An 18,941-nucleotide genomic window follows, 5' to 3' on the forward strand; every position below is an offset into this window, starting at 1 on the left:
GTATGCGAATTTAAGTGTTTCTCTGTAAAATCTCAATACTGAGAGCTATAGTTGAGAGTAACGCTTTGGCTTTGACATGAATAAAATATGAACTTTTTTTACTTTTGCTATATTAAATAAGAAATAGAATATTGATAGAAATAAACTATGTTGAATTAATTAATTTTATAATCTTGCTATTAATTAAAAAGAATAATTAACTTGTTATAAAGTATTCAATTAAAGTAAAACATAAATATATATATCAAATAATAAAAGATAAATCAGAAGTTTCTAATTTATTTTAGAAAATTATGGCTATCTTATAACGGAATTAAATTGTGAAGATTCTAGAAGATTTCTATTTTTAATTTAAATTTACTTTTTTAATCTAAAATATTTTCAAAATCATATAGAAAAGGCATTTGATTATCTTTTTTTCGCTAATTGAATAAAAATTCTAATAATTTTAAAAGCCAAAATCCTTTATATGCTTAAATAAAAGCCCAAAAGCTATAAAAAAAATTAAAAAGAAAAATCAAAAAGAATTTTACTTTCAGATTTTTATAAAAAAATACAAAAAAGTCTAATTATAAAAACAAAAAATGGATATTGAAGAAGATAAAGTCAAGGCTGAAGAATTCAAAACCAAGGGTAACGAGCAATTCAAGAAAAAAGAATATGCTTCCGCAGTTGAAAGTTACACCAATGCCATAAGTACGAATCAACATATTTCCATCAATTTTTAAATTACATATTAATTATCTTTGTCATACAAAGAAAGAGCATTTGATTTTCTTTTTGAGCACATGAAAATCTTTTAGATAAATTAGTTAAAGATATCATATTCCAAATTAATTTATATTATTAATAAACAGGTTATGGAAAAAACGAAGCTAGTTATTATGGTAATAGAGCTGCTTGCTATTTAGCAATGGAAAAATACTAACTTTGTATTAGTGATTGCAATAAAGCTTTGGAAATAGATTCCAATTTTGCAAAGGCTTATAGAAGAAAAGCCCTTTGTTAGATTTAAATGCTCTAGTTCGAAGATGCTTTATTTAACATCAGAAAAGGTATTTAAGCTGATAGCAAAGATGATAACTTAAAGCAAGATCTTTAAGACTGTGAAAGAGTAATTATTTATTTAAATTTTCAAATATAAAATACTAAATTTTGCTTATCTCCTAAATCAAATACTTAAAATTTTATTTTAATAGTTAAAAAAATAATATGAAAGATTCTTGAAGTATATGGAAGAAAACTCCTTCAATGATGCTATGTCTGAATTAAACTAAATTACCCAAAAGATTCCTAAAAACATAACACTACTTGTCAAAAAGGTTATGTGTCTTGCTATGAAGGGTTCAACAGAATAAGCTAGATAAATTTTAATTTAAATTTAAAACCATGAAGAAGTAAAGAATGACTTGTATTACCTTCAAGGTATTTGCGAACTATACAGCGGAAAGACGTAATATTATTTACTTTTTATCAAAACAAATAAATTAAAGAATTTTTAAAGTGATAAAGCTAAGGTTCTTTTCAGATAAGGTATGCAATTCGACCCAGATAATAAAAAATGCAGAGAAGCCCTTAAGAAAGCATAAAGAGTTGAAGAATTAAAGGAAAAGGGTAATGAAGCTATCAAGGGAAATAATTTTGATGAATCAATTAAAATTTATGATGAAGCACTTTAAGTAGATCCTAATAATAGAAAATTAAACTCAGTCATCCTCTCAAACAGAGCTTTAGCTTATGTTAAAAAGAAAGAATATAAAAAAGCTCTTGAAGATGTTAACAAGTCTATTGATTTAGACGAAGCATACTTTAGAGCTTACCTTAGAAGAGCAGATATTAAAATGAAGATGGGAGATTTTGAATCAGCTATCTTCGATTACCAAAAAGTTAAAGAATTAGATGCTTCTTAAAATGTAGATTAACTCATTAAGGAAGCTAAAATTTAAGCTAAATAAGCTAAAAAGAAAGACTACTATAAAATTTTAGGTGTAGAAAGAGATGCCTCTGATAAAGAAATTACAAAGGCATACAGAAAACTTGCCCTTAAATGGCATCCTGATAAAAATTAAGATAACAAAGTAATTTCAATTAAAAAGATATAAAAGACACAATTTTAATTTTAATTTTTTCAATTCAAAAGGAAGAAGCTGATAAAATTTTCAGAGACATCAATGAAGCTTATTAAGTTCTTAGTGACCCCGAAAAGAAAAGAATGTTTGACCAAGGTGTTGATCCTAATGACCATGAATAAGGTGGTATGCATGCAGGTAATTTATTTTTTACAATTTTAATTTCGATTTAAAACAAGTAAGATATTTAATATCTTTTTAATCAATAATTAGATTTCAATCCTAACGATATCTTCAAAATGTTCTTCGGAGGCGGCGGTGGCGGCGGTTTTGATTTCGGAGGCGCTGGTTTCCCTGGTGGTGGTTTCAGTTAAGGAGGTAGAAACGGTTCCTAAGGTTTTACCTTCAGATTCGGTTGAAAAAAGCTAAAATACTAAAATAAATTTATATTTATAATAAAAAAACTATTAGAAAGAAAGAAATAGATTTCTAAATCATTTAAAAATAAATTATTAACATAATTATTTATATAAATCACATTTTAAAATTAATAAAAATGTATGTATATTTTGTAACTTAATTTGGTATTATGCTAGTCAATCAATCAACTAACTAATTAACTAAATAATCATCCTCATTTATAATTTCTTCTATTTAAATTTTATATTATTTTAACTTATTTTAAATAAAATAACGTTTTTAATTAAGGCATTCATTCTCACTATAAATTAAAAAAAAAGATTTTATTTAACACTTTATATACAAAAAATTTTAAAGTATTTGCACTTTTTTATGCTTAAAATTTTATATATTTTAAAATCTAACTCAGGTTTAATTTGCATAAGCTATAAAATGAAAAATAAATTGTAGATCCTCATATATTAACACTTATTCCACTCCTCAATATTTTAAAAAATAATTATTTCATTGGTACCTTATTAAGGGTTAATAATAGGAATAAAGAATGCCTTAAAATATGAAACTTTACTGTATATTGTGTTTTTTAGAATTAGTAACTAAAAATAATAATTTTATCAATTTAATAATAATAATTTTTAAAATATAAATTTTAATTATTAATAGAAATTAATAATCATGAATAAAAAAATATCTATTTTTAAAATAAAATGCTTGATATTTGTATGTAAGTCTTCAAAAGTAAATAAATATATATTCTATTTTGTTAAATTAAAAACTTAATGTTTTGTATAAAATATTAGACTAGTTATAAAAAATGCTATGATGGTAATTATAATTATAAAAATAATTAAATCTTAGAGATAAATTACAAACTATCATTTTTATGAAATATAGTATAATTGAAATGATTAGACTAATATCATATTTAAACTTAAATAATATACCAATTAGGTAATCAAATATTTATTTTTATTAACTTTAGGTATCACAAAAAATATTTTTTGTTTTAGGATAGCTTCTTTATATAAATTTCTTTAAAAATTATATCAAACATTTTATTCTAATCTAAAAATAAATAAAAAATTATAGAAAATAAGATATTAATTGAATATTTTTCAATAAAATAAAACCTTTTCTTTGATTGATACAAAATAAAAACAAGTATTATGGTTTCATTTAAAGTCAATTAATTCTACATCAAACTTAAGGGTAGCTTTAGGAGGGATAGCTCCAGGAATTCCTCTTTCACCATAGGCGTAATTGTAGGGACATGTTAAAATGGCTCTTTATCCCTTTGATAATTTTAAAATACCTTCATCCCAACATTTAATAACCTATTATACACCAACAGTGAATTCAAAGGGTTTGCCTCTGTCTCTGCTTGAATCAAACTTAGTTCCATCTAAGAAAGTACCAGTATAATGGACTTTTACATAATCCCCTCTTTAGGGGAAGTTCTTTTTGTCACCTTCTTTTACAGTTTCTATATTGAATCCAGACATTTTCAGGATATTATATACTTTTATATTTATTTTAAAATTGATAGAAGTTTCTTAAGATTTTCTTAAAATATCTTTATAAGATTTAAAGGCTATAAATCAGTATTTAATTGCAGTTTCTGATTTATTATTTTGTTTAATAAAAATATCTATTTCGTAAAATAGAGATGTTTCAAATATTGAGAAATTAAAACATTTTTATTAAAAAGTATTTTACAAAAAAATTGATTTGCTTGTGAAAATTTAAATTAAATTTTATTTTAGAGAATGTTTTCAAATATGATGAGAATTTTTAAATATTCTAATTGGATATTTTGGATATATTTTAATTCTTAAATATACGTCTATTTCTGATCTAAATAATTCAAATAAATTAAATAGACTGAATAATTAGATCTAAATATCTATTTTAATAATTAAGTTTATTTTGTTTTAGTTAGTTTTAAGTTGTCCTAAAAAAAATTTTATGTGATAGAAAATTTCTTAATTATTATCTGATCATATATTCATCAGGCTCTATCATGTTTCCTTAAAATAAACGAAAACTAGAAAATTAGGTTAATAGAGAAAAAAAAATTTTGTAAATTTAACTTAAAAATTAAATATGCTTTTTTTTTGGCTATTATTGGTGTAAATTGTAATTTAAACTTGTAGAAGGAATTCCCAAAATATAAAAAATTGAATAAAAAATAGCTAAATATTTGGATGCCTCTTAATTCGAACATTTAGATTATTTTTGTCAATATGTGTAAATACTTCAAAAAAATATATTTGACTGGAGTATATCTCTATATATCTATATTATGAGTATTAAAGTTGAGAATAAACTAATAATTAATCACAAAAAAAAGAAGTATAATGGCTATCAAACGTTCGTTTATTTTGATTTGTTATTAAAAAAAATTATTAATATAATATAAAAAATTAAGCAAAGATAAGAAAATAATTAGAACATTATTGTTTAGGGTAATTAAATTTTTATACTACCGTATAAATCATTCGCATAAAGGATTATATAAATAATTGATGAATTTTTTAAGATAAATTGTATCTGGACCAAAAAAAAGATTTGTTGAGGATGGGTACAATCTTGATTTAACATATGTTTGTCCTAGATTGATAGCCATGTCTTTTCCAGCCTCAGGATTAGAGACACTTTACAGAAATAACATTGATAATGTAAATAAATTTAATTTAAAAGAAATATTAATTACTGACAAAATAATCAAAATGGTTTAAAAAATTACTGCCTAAGGGCTAAAAAACAAATTATAAATAAAAAGGTATCTAAGATGGTCAAAAGTAAACATGGAAGTGATTATCTTATCATTAATTTATCTGGAAGAAAGTATGACTACTCAAAATTTTAAGATAAAGTAAACTTTAATTAGCATAATAATTCGCAAGCAAAAATAAATTTAGATAGCACAAATAAATAGCAAATTTAAACCTTATTTAAATATTTTTAGGTTTTAGATTACGAGTGGGAAGATCACCATTCTCCACCTATAAATACTCTATTTATCATTTGTGAGAAGATCCACCAATTTTTAAAAAGTAAATTAAGCAACTTAATTAATTGTCAATCAAGTTTACTGAAAGAAAATAAATAATACCAAAAACATTTTTTTGGGATAAAGATTATAAATTAATATTATGATTATTATTGAGCATTGTTAAATTTATAACAGAGAAGAAAGAAAATGTAGCAATTATTCATTGCTTGGCAGGAAAAGGAAGAACTGGAACTATCATATGCTGTTATATGCTGTATTCAGGAAGATTTGGAACTCCTCAAGAGGCCCTAATGTATTATGGAAAAAAGAGGTAATATAAATAAATAGTTAAGGTTTTGATATTAAGAATTTGTTAATTGTAATAAAGGTTCCTTTAAGAAGGTTTAGGAGTTAATTAGCCTTGTTAAATTAGATATGTATACTACTTTCACTAAATCTTGACTGAGAGAAATATTTACCCTACTCTTAAATATATAAAATGTGTTGAAATGTATACAAGACCTAAAATTAGTGATGATGGGTGCAGACCTTTTGTAGAATTAATAAATGTTCACTCTAAATAAAAAATATTCTCAACTTAAAAAGGCCACTCCGAGTAGGCTAAGTTTGTTGATGGAGAGAATTTTAAAATTGAGTTTGAATAAAGCCAACCTATTAGTGGTGATATTCTTTTAAGAGTGAAAAATAATGGTAAATGTTTCTCTAGGGGATAAAATTAATTAATAAAACTTTTTTGTTTGCTATTAGGTGCGATTTCAAATAAAAATATGTTTAGAGTTTCTTTTAATACAGCATTTATTAAGCCAAACAAGTAATTATTTTAGAGTTTGTTTTAAATATTTTTAAAAAACCTATTTATAAATTTCTTACAGTATTCTTGAATTTGGTCTATCAGAACTATCACCGAGCTAAATTTTTAAAGATGAAAGATTTTCAAAGGATTTTTACATAAAAGTATTCATTTTTCTTCTTTATTTGAGAGCTTAAATTGGAATAAAATTTTTTATATTTAGATTATATTTGGAGATTATTGCAAATGCAACTGCTACACTCCATTTGATAAAAAGTGTTCAGGATGTAAAATAGAGTTGGATAAGGAGAAGGATTCATGGTCCACAATATATAATATCATAGCAGTAAATTTAATAAAATTTACAATCATCTAAAATTAAAACTAAATATCAATTATTTAAAAGCACTATTAAAAACCCTCAGCTTAAGAGTAAACTGATTTGCTTTTTGGAGAGGAGCCTGAAGACGTTGATGAAATATTACAAAAAGAAAAAAAAACCTTTGGTATGTTAAATTTAAAATGAACTTTTTAAAATCTTTTTATTTATTTTTAAAGTTGAAGCAAAGGGTATTTTATAATAAGGAAAAAGCTCTGAAGAAAATAGCTAAAGACTAAGCAACTTTAATTGCTACTTGCTACAATAAAGTGAAAATTAGGGCCAAGATGTTGTTTAAAATAATTCTAGCTCTGGTGAAGAAGGGTATACTATAATAAGAGGTTAAGATGATATATAATATAATAGACAGAGGTTATAAAATTAGCCAGATTATATCAAAGAGGAGTAAAAAATTTAAGACATTGATAATAGAAAAAGGTCAGACGTCTAGTATAATATTTATGATAATGATATAGTACCTAGCCATTAGGCTTTATATAGCATCCAAAACACATATAATATTAACAACAGCTAACCTTCAGATTTAAATAGTTTAAAAACAGATGATATATTAAATGAAAACAATTATTAACTTAAAAACCGTCATCAAACCGATAAAGATGTAGATTATAAAAAATAAGAAGCAATTGAACATCAAAATTTAATAGATTAAATTTAAAAGCAAGGTCAAGACATTCAACTATTTGACCAAGATGAAGAAAAACCATCCCATCAAAAAAACCTTAAAAATAAAAATATATGATTGTCAAGCATTTATAAATAAAACTGAAATTATTAATCAAATTAAGTTAGTTAGTTAGTAAGTTCGTTAGTTAGTTAGTTAGTAAGTCAGTGTAAATATAATTATATTAATAAGCAATTAAAATTCATATTAAATTTTAAAACTCTCACAATTTTATTTATAATTTATTTTCTATCTATATTAAATTGTATTCATTCATTTATTCTTGTTATTTTTCCATTTTTAGTAATAAAATTTAGTACTATTCAATCATCATTAATATATTCAAATATTTATTAATTCTTAATACATTATTACATTTATTCTTAGAAATATAGTAATGGATTCTTGTATTAGCTTTTTATTTTAGTCTTTAAATGTACCTAATATTTTCTAATTTCAATTATATAAAAAATATTGCTTTTAGGTAAAAAATAAACAATGATAAGTCTTCTAATTTTATATATAAAACTATACTTAACTCAAATTTATGCAAAAAATTCAAAGTGAAGACAATTTCCTTTATCAATTATAAATCTATTTAATATTTTCAGAATTTAATTATCACAGATTCATAATTTTAAGTGAATCTGCTAAAATATCAGATTTTATAGTGAAATATAAAAATTTTTCTTTAGAAATAATTGGTCATTTTATATTTTTTTTCAATTTGTTTATTTTTAAAAAATTTCAAGAATGGATCTGTTATTGCTAATAAATCTTTAATCTGAGGTAAAAAAAATATTATTTTTTTACAATTTTTTTGATTATTTTCTTTCCTGATTGCAGCTAAGAAATAATAATTAATTTATTTATTGCTAAAATTTCCAAATAAAATAAATATTATATATTAAGTTATATAGATTTTTGATAAGAAATAAAACTGAATTGTAAAAAGGCTTCATCTTTTTAATAGTAGAATATGTAATAGAAAGTAAAAACAAAGTATGTAAATATAAAAATATATAAACAATAGACTGACTTTAGGTAAATTTATTTAGATTTTGATAACTAAAGTTATTTCTAAGAGGCCTAATTCTATTATATATCCTATACTTGTAATTATAACTTGATTAAAAATGAGAAACCTTTAACTAACAATAATTTTTAACTCATAATTAATTATTCTCTTTAATATATATCTAATTTTTCAAAAAATTTATTTTATTAAATCTTTTCTTCACTCAATCTAAGACTTCTAATTCATCGAGAGCCCAATCTTCATATTCTTTATTGGGAAGATATCTTCTAATAATAAAGGGGATCTTTTTCTAGACAAACTCTTTTTCGGCAATAGCAATAGGATCATAGTCCTCTGTTTTATTTAAAATAAATAAATTATTTTATTTATATTCAAATTAAAATCAAATTTTTGCTTGAAATAAAACTATCTTTGTTCATTCCTTTTAAAAAATTTTGTTTTTTTTTATTATTTATTTTCATCATTTTCATATTTGTTCCATAAATTTAAATTATTTTGCTATCTCTTGCAAATAAATACTTAAATTGTTATTTATGCTATCGAAATAAGGAAAATACTTAGCTATTTTCATTAAATTGCAGTTTGGTATTCTAAATATTCTTGTTTTCTAATTTCGGTAATCTATTTCTGTCAAGCTTAAAAAAAAATAATTTTTATATTACTGTCATCTGTTTCTACATAGATTGGAGAGTTTTGAGCAATTTATAAGGCGCGTGTTCCAATAATTCTGGCTTTTTCATATTTTGTGAGGAAAGGAGGTGTTACTTTGGTTTTACTTGCTTATTAATCTCTATCTTAATCTTTTATGATAACCATTTCTTCAGGATATTCGTCCTTATCGACTTCAGATTAACTTTCAGATTCAGTTCCAGAGTGATCAGAATCATCAGCTGAATCACCCTCATCTCCGGATCTGGAAGAGGCTTCTTCAGATTCTTGATCTCCATCATCCATGTCATCTCCCATATTATCCTCATCAAAATTACCAGGATCAGAGTAATCGTTATCACCGTAGTCGCTCATATTTATATTTTTATTTAGTTTATCTTAAATATTTTTTGCTTCTTAAAAAATGAATTATTCTTATTGTTTAAAATTTTTAGTAAATAATTATTTAGCTTATTATTTTATATTGATGAATAATTTTAAGCAAATCAATTAAAAATATGAATTTTACTTAGATATATTTTCTCTTCTTTTTAATTAATAACTTTATTGTTTGTAAAATCAATGATAGAGCAAACAATATAATACATAATATGCAAGCGCCTTCACATCGATAATTAAAGGTAAATTAACATAGAGACACATAAAAAAAAACATGATTATGTATAATTTTATGAATAAATTCAATGCCTAAATAGCCTATTCAAGCTACTTCTAAGCTAGATTAAATTTTATAATAATTGTTTCTACTTAATCAATAAATAAACAAAGAAAAAGTATAAAAGTATTTAAATAAAATATTTTTTTAACTTTGTTAATTTATTTGAAAAATATTTATTTATTTTAGAGCATAATTTAGTTAAAAATAGTAATAATTTTAGCTTATATTTTGTGTTTAATTATTAAATAAAATAGTAAGTAGTATCATATATTAGTATTAAATATTTTAAATAAATTTTATTAGAAAGTAGTTAGCTAGCTGAAGTAATAGTAAATATCAGTCGATAAGAAGATCCCAAATACTGTACTTTTGTTAGAATTATAGGCTATTTTTAATTATTTTCTCATAGGAAGTCAATATTTGTAAAGTTTGTGATATTCTCAAGTATTTTTCACTTAGTAATTTGTAAATTGAATAGTAAATTTATCTCTTGCTTGTCAGAGAATAATCTACTTTTGTTGTTTCATCCTTCATTTAATAATATATGGAATTTATAATTATGTTATTATTTAAACCATTTAATATCATTTTTTGCATAAAGCTTTCAATTCTTTAAACAGGTATTTAAAATCCATGATCTAATACAAAACTTGCTATCAAGCTTCTATTTTTATTTTAAGTGTTTAAAATAGATTGTTCAAATACATCAAGGAAGCCTGTGTAATTTTGCTTTTGAAGATAAATCTTCATTATCTACTTATATGAACTATTGTAACTTTTGTCTTCAACTATTGATTTCTCAAAGCTTTAAAGTGCATTATCTAACTGATTAAGCTACAAATAGCATAAGCCTATATTGTAATATTCTATATTACACCTAATAAAATCTTTACCTTTGCTAGTATCCTTAAGTTTTTTTTCTATACCTGTCTTAATTGATTAAATAGCTTTCTCAAATTAACCTAAACCAAAAAGAGCATTTCCTGAATTTACGTGACCACTAAATTACTCAGAATCAATTTTAATAGACATTAATGCATATTTGTAAGATATCTCAAATTAATTTAATTCAAAGTAGCATTAGAAGTACAGCTAGTAGATGTCATAGACTTACTGATCTTGAGTAAATTTAGCTTCGATTTACGTTATAATCTTCAAAGCTTCATTGACTTTGTTAAATGATAGTAAAAAATAAATATAAGTATAATATAATTTGAATAATTCAGGATTTAATTCAATAGATCTCTTATAGTGATACTCTGCATTTTAAAAGTCTTTAATATCTTCATATGCTGTAGCTATGTTAAAATGAGCTCGATAGTAATCTTCTTTTATCTTTAATACTTATTTTAGAATCTCTATATATTAATGTTTTTATTAGGGGTTTAGCTCTACTATAATACACGCTAGTGTGTTTAAAGCCTTATAATTTAATGGATTTACTTCTAAAGACCTTTTAATATATAACTCAGATTCTTTAAACTTGAATTCTTAAAAAAGACCAAGGCCTATAAAAAACATAATTTCTGAACTATTATTAAAACAATCATTTCCTAATGGAGTGACATATTTTTCAAGGAAGTCTTTATATTCAGATTTCAAATCAAGCTCATAATAAACCTAAGAAAGCCTCTCTATTACTCCTACTTTCTCTTTTAATTAATCTATTTTCGCTTCCTTGAGCTAATTTTCTAATATTTACTTCTCTTGTTACAACTTTCTATTTTCAATTTCGTCGTTCTTTAGCATCTTCTTTTACTTATTTTTTTTGATTCTGACTTTTGATAGTTTAGTTACTAATCAAACAAATTTTGATTGATCTTTCTTAATTAAATAGAGTAGTATTAATTTACTTATTATTTATTTAAGGTAAAAATTTAAATTTATTGTATTCAAAAAATAGTTTTTATAGAATAAAATACAAAGATTTTTTGATAGTATTTAATCAAATATAATTTTATAATTTACAATTAAAAAAGAAAAATAAGATAAATTAATTTTATTGATATTTCAACTATTTATTTTTATAAATAATATAATAGAAAATTAATAAAAAACATTTTGCTCAATATTTTAACAAAAAGATATAATACATAGATATATAGAGATAATAAATATTAAATACTTCAAGGATAGACGACCAAGTAAAAACTTAAATCTAATATTCACTAATTAAGAAAGAAAAGTAAGAAAAACAAATTTAAATTATTATTTAGCATAAGTAAATATTCGAAAATAATTAAAAATTGTTGATAATATAACAAAAACTTGAATAAATATTTTAAATATCAATTATTCCATCATATTTATGTAAATAGATTATATATTTTAATTAATATACCTTTGTAATTTAGAAGTAAAAAACCTTTATCTGAAATATATAATCTAAAAAATAAAGGGTTTTATTTTATAACATTGAATTAAAACATTTTTTTCAGTATTTTTCTCTATCTTTTTTATTACTTTCTTTTAATTATTTATTTGATTTTTTCTAATTTTGTATATTTAAAAAAATTTTAAATTAATACTTTTTTTGTTGATAAATAATACTGTAAAAGTATTTACTTTTATCATAATACAGAATGATTAAAAGCATTAAACTTTCCATTTCAAGAAACAAATTTTTGATAATTTTTGAAATTAAAAAAATGATTAAATACATAAATTTTCTGTTATGATTGTATTATTATTATAATTGATAGAGAAAAAAGATTATATATTTATTTTAAAAATTTATAAAATGATGTTTTACCATAAATGAGTAGATATTTTAATTATTTTTTACAAATCTTATTTATATATTAATAATAAAATAAATTGGATTTAAATCATTAAAAATAATAAAATTTATTTTTAATTTGATTTGCACATAAATAAATTAATCAATAAAGTTCTATTTTTAAATGTATTTTTCTCTTACTGTATTACTGTAGTGAATTCATCTTTTTTGTCTCATTGCTAAGTAGTATTGTATCTTCTTTCTGATAGCAGCTTCTAATAGAAAGCTTCATTTTCATTATATTTTTAATCAAAATAGTCAAATTTAGGAATATTAATTCCTTATTACTTAGGATCAAGCTCAAATCTAACAGATTTTCTGTGTTTTCTTACATTTTCTTAAGATTAATTAGTCTTTAAAGTTGACTTATTATAGTTTGGGGAATTAGATTTAGAAGATGGAGACTTAGAATTTCTACTTTAGTTACTTAAAAATCTTGGGCTTCTCGAACTGTGTTATTTTGTTTGTGAATCCATGGAAATAAAATTATTCTGCTTTAGCTCATCAGTACTTTCATATTATTATTGTTCTTTGAATTAAGATTGATTTTCAATATCTTTCTTATTTAAGCTCTAATTCTCATCATTTTAGATTCTTTGAGTTTGTTAATTATAACTTTTTAGTTATATTGTATCTTTGGAAAATACTTAATCAGATAATTATCTACTGTGTTTAGATTTCCTATTATTATGCAAATTATCTGTAGTCGAATCTATTTTATTTTAATATACATTTTGTTTTGATGAGTATCTATCAAATACAATATCTTATTGTTCTTCTTCTTCAAATTAGGCTTAATTTTTTAAAGATAACTTTTAATTATATTTATTTTACCAAGAAGTAAAATATTCAATCAATATTTTTCTATTATGGAATTTTTAAATTCTTGCTTAGATAAATTTAATACTCTTTTATTTAATAGCATAAGCTCTCCAGTAGTGAATTATCTAAAGAACTTCTTACAATTTTGGATTTAAGTGGGGGTCAGTTATAAGTCTTTTTAAATCATACTTCTTTTAGTATTAAATTGCTTTAAATTCAAGAGCCTTTTTGTTTTATATAATTTTTAATCTTGATTATATCTTTCTGAGTTTAAGTGAATTGAATGCCCTTTTTTTAATGTTTTTTTCAGAATACTTTTAAAGTTTTATCTTCAAGAGCTTTTTACTCTTCTTCTTTTATGTGTGTTTTTGCCAAAGCAGAAGGCAAGTTTGCATAAACTTTTTAATGTGATACAAAAAGAATTTAGTTGACTTTTCTGTTTTAGCTCTCTCTTTCATCTAAAGAAGTTGATGGTAAATAATTGAAGTAAAACTTTTTTTTACTAATTTTCTACTATAAAAGTTGCGGGGTAGAATTTCCTAATTATGTTATTACTAAACTTTCCAACTATAGAAAAATTTCTTTAAAAAACAGTTTTCAACCATCTTATTTTATAAATATTTAATTTTCAAGCAATGGAAAGCCTTAAATTTAATATTCATATTCGCTTTCCTTTTAAATGTAGAAATTGCACTTTTTTATTCTGCTACAGCACTCTTCCAAGGTTGTAATATTTTTTTAGCAAACATCTTTTAAATTACTTTGCTTTCAAAAATCTTTGATAGCTTTTTTTTAATGTTTAGAAAATTGACCCACTAAAAAAAGGCTTTTGTCTTTTAAACAACTGCCCTGTGATTAACTGCAGATTTTAATGCAAGTTTTTGCTTCATTGTGTTTTCATTATCTATAACTATACCTCTCCAAGATTTCAAAATATGTTTCAATAGATTTTTTTTATTTCCATATTTCTCAAAAAGAATTTCATCTGGGCTGTAGAGTATTTTTTTCCAAAATTTACGTAAAAACATGATTTTTGAAATATATTCAACCCAGTTATTGAAATAGCGTCTTACAAGAGCATTTTTGTGTTTCTTTCTAACAACTTAATTGCTTTTAGATATTTTGTCCCATTAATTTAAAATTTTCTTTTGAAGATTTTTTCTATGGATGCCATCAGCTACTCTCTGTATCTTTTTATATGTTGAGTAGTAAAGAATTCTCCTAAAACATAACTTTTTATGAAATATTTAGAGCTTTTCTTAATTTGCTTAGCTAGTTTCAGATGCCATAAATGACCATGATTAAAATATTTCACTTTTTATTTTCTCTTCTCTTATTTATTATTTTAATGTACAAATCTCATTATTTTCTCTGTATTTTTTTTTAAATATTTGTAAAATCGATTTGCACTTTTTGAGAGAATTTAGTAGAGTTATTTCTGCATTTAAAGTTCTCTCTAAAAAGACTATTTTCCAGTGATAGAATAAAAAGCTTATTGTCTTCTTTTTTTCATTCTCTTCAATGCGTTTAATCATTTCTTGATGTTCTTGAAGAGGGTGTGGTATATTCTTTTACGATTGTTTTCCGTTCATTTATTGTTTGGATAAATTATCACCTGAAGAGTAGAAAAATGAATCTTTATTCAGTAAAAGCTGAACTGGATTTTTTTGTTAGAATATTGTCTTCTTTTTTGAAAGCTTTTTTAATACTCGTATGATTTATTTAATATGTTATTCAAGAGTCACTATTGACTTACAATCTTCTTCTAAAATATTTTGATCATCAATTAAGCTTTAGTCGAAATTTTTAAGTTCTTTATTATAATTAATATTTTCAGCTCTTAAGATCTCTTCCTTAATTGGAGGAATTTAAACTAAATTCATCTTAGTATCAGATTCTTAAATATTTAATGGTTTTTCATTGGAATATTCATAATTTTCTCTAATTATTTCCTAAACTTTCTCTTTGTTTTTTTAAAGAAATGAAGATTAATCTTCATTTTATACACTCTAAGCTGTTAAATGTTTCAACTTATCTAATTTATCTAAAGCAATCTATCTCTTGGTATCTAACAAATTTCTTGCACTGCTTAAGAATTCTTCTTCACAGTAGAAATGCTTTTAAAATTACTTACTATCGTATGAAACATCCTCTTCACAAAATTGGTCATCATATTCCTAAAAATTTAGCTACTTCTTAACTATTTAAGATTTATTTTCTGATTATTTGAATTATTAGTTTTCATCAATAAATTAATTATCTAAAATATTGAATTAATTTTATATAGTAGCTTCTTGGTTATTGTATTCTTCTCCATCATCATTTCTTTTAAATAAAAATTTCAATTTTATAAAAATAATAAGTCAAAACAAATAAATTACTGTCCAGATAAAATATTCTATTGTCGGTTTTGATACATTTTATGAGATTTTTCTTCAAAATGTTCATCTTATAAATTATAATCTTACAATTCTTATCTTACTCTGAAAGAAGAACCGGCTTGCAATACTACAGATTTTAATTCAAGAATATACTAAATGGAAATATTTTTAGCTGTCATAGTTTATATGCTTGTATTATTTTTTTTTCTATTACAAAAAGCTTTTAAAATTAAATAAGACTTAGTAATTAAATGAGAGTTGTATATTTATTGGCTCAGATAGAGTTATTTCTTTTCACTTTTTTTGCTTTAACAATATTCAAATAGAGCATAAAGTGAATTTTGCTTTAAAACTTTTCTTCTATTTGATCTGATAGCTTAGATGAAAGGTTTATAATATATATTTTTATTGCTTTTTTATTTTATAGCATCAAAGATTTTCTTTAGTTTTTTTAGCTGTATTTCTTGCTTCGTAATTTTTTGTAGTTAATTTTTATAGGATCTAATTTTGGCGAAGTATTTAATCATGTTAAAAGTGAGAGTAAGTCTTAGTTCATTTTATACCTTTTCAAAGCTATCTAATTATTTAATAATTTCTTTTTTGTATCCAGACTATACTTTGAAAAGATATATAAAAAATATTTTTTAAGCCATTCTCATTTACATATCTTTAAGTACCTGTAATGTTTAGAGCTCTTTTTCTTATTAAATTGTGGTTTTTAAATGCTTTCTATTATTTTAATTAGCTTATATTTATTGAATATCTTGAGTGATAGTTTCATATGAGTCAGTTAGGTCTATTGTTTCTTTTATATTTGAGAATATGTCCTTAATAGATAATTTATTTACAACTTAAATTTTTTCTAACATGTTCATATCATAAAAACTCATTATCTTATGTTCATTAAACAAATCTTTTAATGTACTCAAATAGTTTTGTGTTTCATTAGAAAACTTAACCTTTTCTATTAAAAATCTGTACTTCTAAATAATGTTTTATTTTATCAAGCTGATATCATATTTTTTTATTTTATTTTCAAGCGCTTAGAATTAAACTGGATTTAGAATAAATATATTGCTTAAAGATATAATTTACTATGATTCAAAATCAATTGATAAGGCTGACCCATTTTAATTTAAAAACCTATTATTTGCTTGAGTTGGTTTTTTTAAAGCATTCTTTTGTAATTAAGTAATCTTTTCATATTAAAGCTCCTAAGATTTTTTAAGTTAGTTTTAAGATTTAGTTTGTATATTTCCTTTAACCATCATAGTGTTAATATCCTATTATTAATGTTCTTAGATCTCTCCTGCTTAAATTAACTAATTTGGTAGATCGGTTTAGTTTTCTTGATTCTCATTCAAGGTATCTGCTTTACTGATTTAAAATTATTAAACAGATTTAGAATGATTTTCATCTTGGTATCTCATATTTTATTTGACTGTAGACTATTTATCCTATCTTGGAGTTTTATTTTCTCCTGCTTTATATGTGCTAATTACAGATTAAGAATTTTGTAAGATCCTATTATCTGATTATTATAAAACCTATTTATTTTATATAATGTTATTTTATGGTGATTTCTTTCTTAAACGAGAGGTGCTACTAGATTTTCTAATCGGAGAAGGAGAAGTTACAATTGATCTATTATTCTGATCCTCCTTTTTCTTAACAGCTAATTACCTATAAAAATGAGCTATTTCATCTAGCAATTTTTTTTATTTTGAGGCTTTTATTTTTTCTTCAGAAAGCTATCTTTATTTTTGCTTGAGATGAGCTATTTCGCCGTACGTTAGTTGAACCATACCCAAACTTTCAGGTTAAGGAGGAGGATTGTTTCTTTGCATTTCATTGTCTTCAGATTAAAAATTTTATAACATTTACGAACCTTCATAAGCCGACATAGCACTTGGCTAAGAAGTAAAATTATTAATAGAATTTTCAGTATTTTTTAAATAGTTAGTGTTATTCATCATTTACTAAAGATATGTCTGAATTTTTGAGTCTTTCATAGGATTTTACCTATGAGATCCTTTATAATTTTTATTTCTAGAGCTGTTAGCATTTTACTATTATTGATACTGTTATTATTCTAAGATATATTAGTTTTATTGCTATAGTATTTATTGTTGGTGTAAGGTGTCTTCATTATATTCCTATGATTTAGAATAGAGTTCATTTGGATTTTAGATCAACTCTTAATTAGCTTATTACTATTTATACTAATAATTATCAATTATATTATCATATGATTCATCTCTCTGGTTAATATCATCTTTAATGATCATTTCTGGTGAATAAACATTATTGTATATCCTTGGTAAGTCTTGATTTTTTTCTTGCATTAAAATATTATTATTATTATTTTTGAGAAGATTTTTAAAACCACCTTATTGCAGTTCAGTCATTCCGAAAGATGCAGTGAGATGATTCAAATCTGAATTTGCAGTTTCTTGTAATTTTTACATTGTGCTTCTTTATTGCTAAGAAGAAGACTCAAACTAAACTGTTTTCTTTGGAAGAGATTAAGGAGACTAAAATTTATTCATAACGCAATCTTAAACTCAAAGAATTATCCTAATTATCTTTCAAATGTGAAAAACTAAAACAATATTTTATTTCAATCTGATTAAATTTTTAAACAGTATTAAATTCAATAAAATATTTGTTTCTTTTGCTACCAATATGTCCTAGATTTGAATTTTATTACTTTATTTTGAGATAAACTATATGGTAACTTAAAAGATAAATAAATTAATTGAAGTCTTTAAATTTTTCAATAAAAATTCAATGTTTTTAAATTAACATTCATATAAAAAAATTTTGACTGATTCAAAGATTTAAGAAAATCTAATAATTTTTATTTGAAAATATCCTTATTCAATTATCATAAGCTGTATTCATAAATTATTACCATATATACAAAACCACTACACTAATTTTAAATTCAAACTGTTTCAACTACTATTTCCTTAAAAATATTTAAAAATATATAGTTTATTAAAAAAAAAATTTTTTCCAAAAAATAAAAAAATATTTTATATTAATCTATTAAAAATTAGCTTAAATTTACTTATTTAAAAAAATGATTTAAATTGGTAATCAATCAATTAAATAAGATAGATTTATTAAATTTAAAAAAAACAAGAGATCCTATCAAATTTATCCAAAAGTAGCATTATTTCCTACTACTACATATTCTTTCCTAAATTTATGATTTTAATTAAGAAAAGA

General features: G+C 22.7%; 6 protein-coding genes across 6 annotated transcripts; 2 read left to right on the top strand and 4 right to left on the bottom strand. All coding sequences in view use genetic code 6, as the record gives it.

Moving 5' to 3' along the window:
- Window positions 1–434: 434 nt before the first annotated feature.
- TTHERM_00421140 (tetratricopeptide repeat protein) lies at window positions 435–2,488 on the top strand (the record flags this gene model as incomplete). Its single annotated transcript, XM_001033368.4, has 6 exons — window positions 435–696; window positions 858–1,114; window positions 1,200–1,453; window positions 1,505–2,078; window positions 2,141–2,267; window positions 2,343–2,488. Exons 1-6 carry the CDS (start codon window positions 585–587, stop codon window positions 2,486–2,488), a joined length of 1,470 nt encoding a protein of 489 aa, XP_001033368.3. The 5' UTR covers window positions 435–584.
- Window positions 2,489–3,661: 1,173 nt separating this feature from the next.
- Window positions 3,662–3,991, bottom strand: TTHERM_00421150 (peptidyl-prolyl cis-trans isomerase; the record flags this gene model as incomplete). Its single annotated transcript, XM_001033369.3, has 1 exon — window positions 3,662–3,991. The coding sequence occupies one exon, from the start codon at window positions 3,989–3,991 to the stop codon at window positions 3,662–3,664; it is 330 nt and encodes a 109-aa protein (XP_001033369.1).
- Window positions 3,992–4,834: 843 nt separating this feature from the next.
- Window positions 4,835–7,437, top strand: TTHERM_00421160 (phosphatidylinositol-3,4,5-trisphosphate 3-phosphatase; the record flags this gene model as incomplete). The annotated part of the gene is made up of 10 exons (XM_001033370.3): window positions 4,835–5,167; window positions 5,272–5,364; window positions 5,458–5,545; window positions 5,680–5,815; window positions 5,873–6,195; window positions 6,253–6,316; window positions 6,378–6,459; window positions 6,519–6,641; window positions 6,702–6,801; window positions 6,854–7,437. The coding sequence occupies exons 1-10, from the start codon at window positions 4,847–4,849 to the stop codon at window positions 7,435–7,437; spliced, it is 1,914 nt and encodes a 637-aa protein (XP_001033370.2). The 5' UTR covers window positions 4,835–4,846.
- Window positions 7,438–8,600: 1,163 nt separating this feature from the next.
- Window positions 8,601–9,421, bottom strand: TTHERM_00421170 (DNA-directed RNA polymerase subunit K; the record flags this gene model as incomplete). Its single annotated transcript, XM_001033371.3, has 2 exons — window positions 8,601–8,731; window positions 9,061–9,421. The coding sequence occupies 2 exons, from the start codon at window positions 9,419–9,421 to the stop codon at window positions 8,601–8,603; spliced, it is 492 nt and encodes a 163-aa protein (XP_001033371.1).
- A 640-nt stretch (window positions 9,422–10,061) lies between these two features.
- TTHERM_00421180 (tetratricopeptide repeat protein) lies at window positions 10,062–11,474 on the bottom strand (the record flags this gene model as incomplete). The annotated part of the gene is made up of 1 exon (XM_001033372.2): window positions 10,062–11,474. One exon carries the CDS (start codon window positions 11,472–11,474, stop codon window positions 10,062–10,064), a length of 1,413 nt encoding a protein of 470 aa, XP_001033372.2.
- Window positions 11,475–12,677: 1,203 nt separating this feature from the next.
- Window positions 12,678–18,256, bottom strand: TTHERM_00421190 (hypothetical protein; the record flags this gene model as incomplete). The annotated part of the gene is made up of 2 exons (XM_001033373.2): window positions 12,678–15,651; window positions 15,708–18,256. 2 exons carry the CDS (start codon window positions 18,254–18,256, stop codon window positions 12,678–12,680), a joined length of 5,523 nt encoding a protein of 1,840 aa, XP_001033373.2.
- Between the last annotated feature and the right edge of the window lie 685 nt (window positions 18,257–18,941).

Source organism: Tetrahymena thermophila (assembly GCF_000189635.1).
Source record: "Tetrahymena thermophila SB210 genomic scaffold scf_8254475, whole genome shotgun sequence".
Classification (NCBI taxonomy): Eukaryota; Ciliophora; class Oligohymenophorea; order Hymenostomatida; family Tetrahymenidae; genus Tetrahymena; species Tetrahymena thermophila.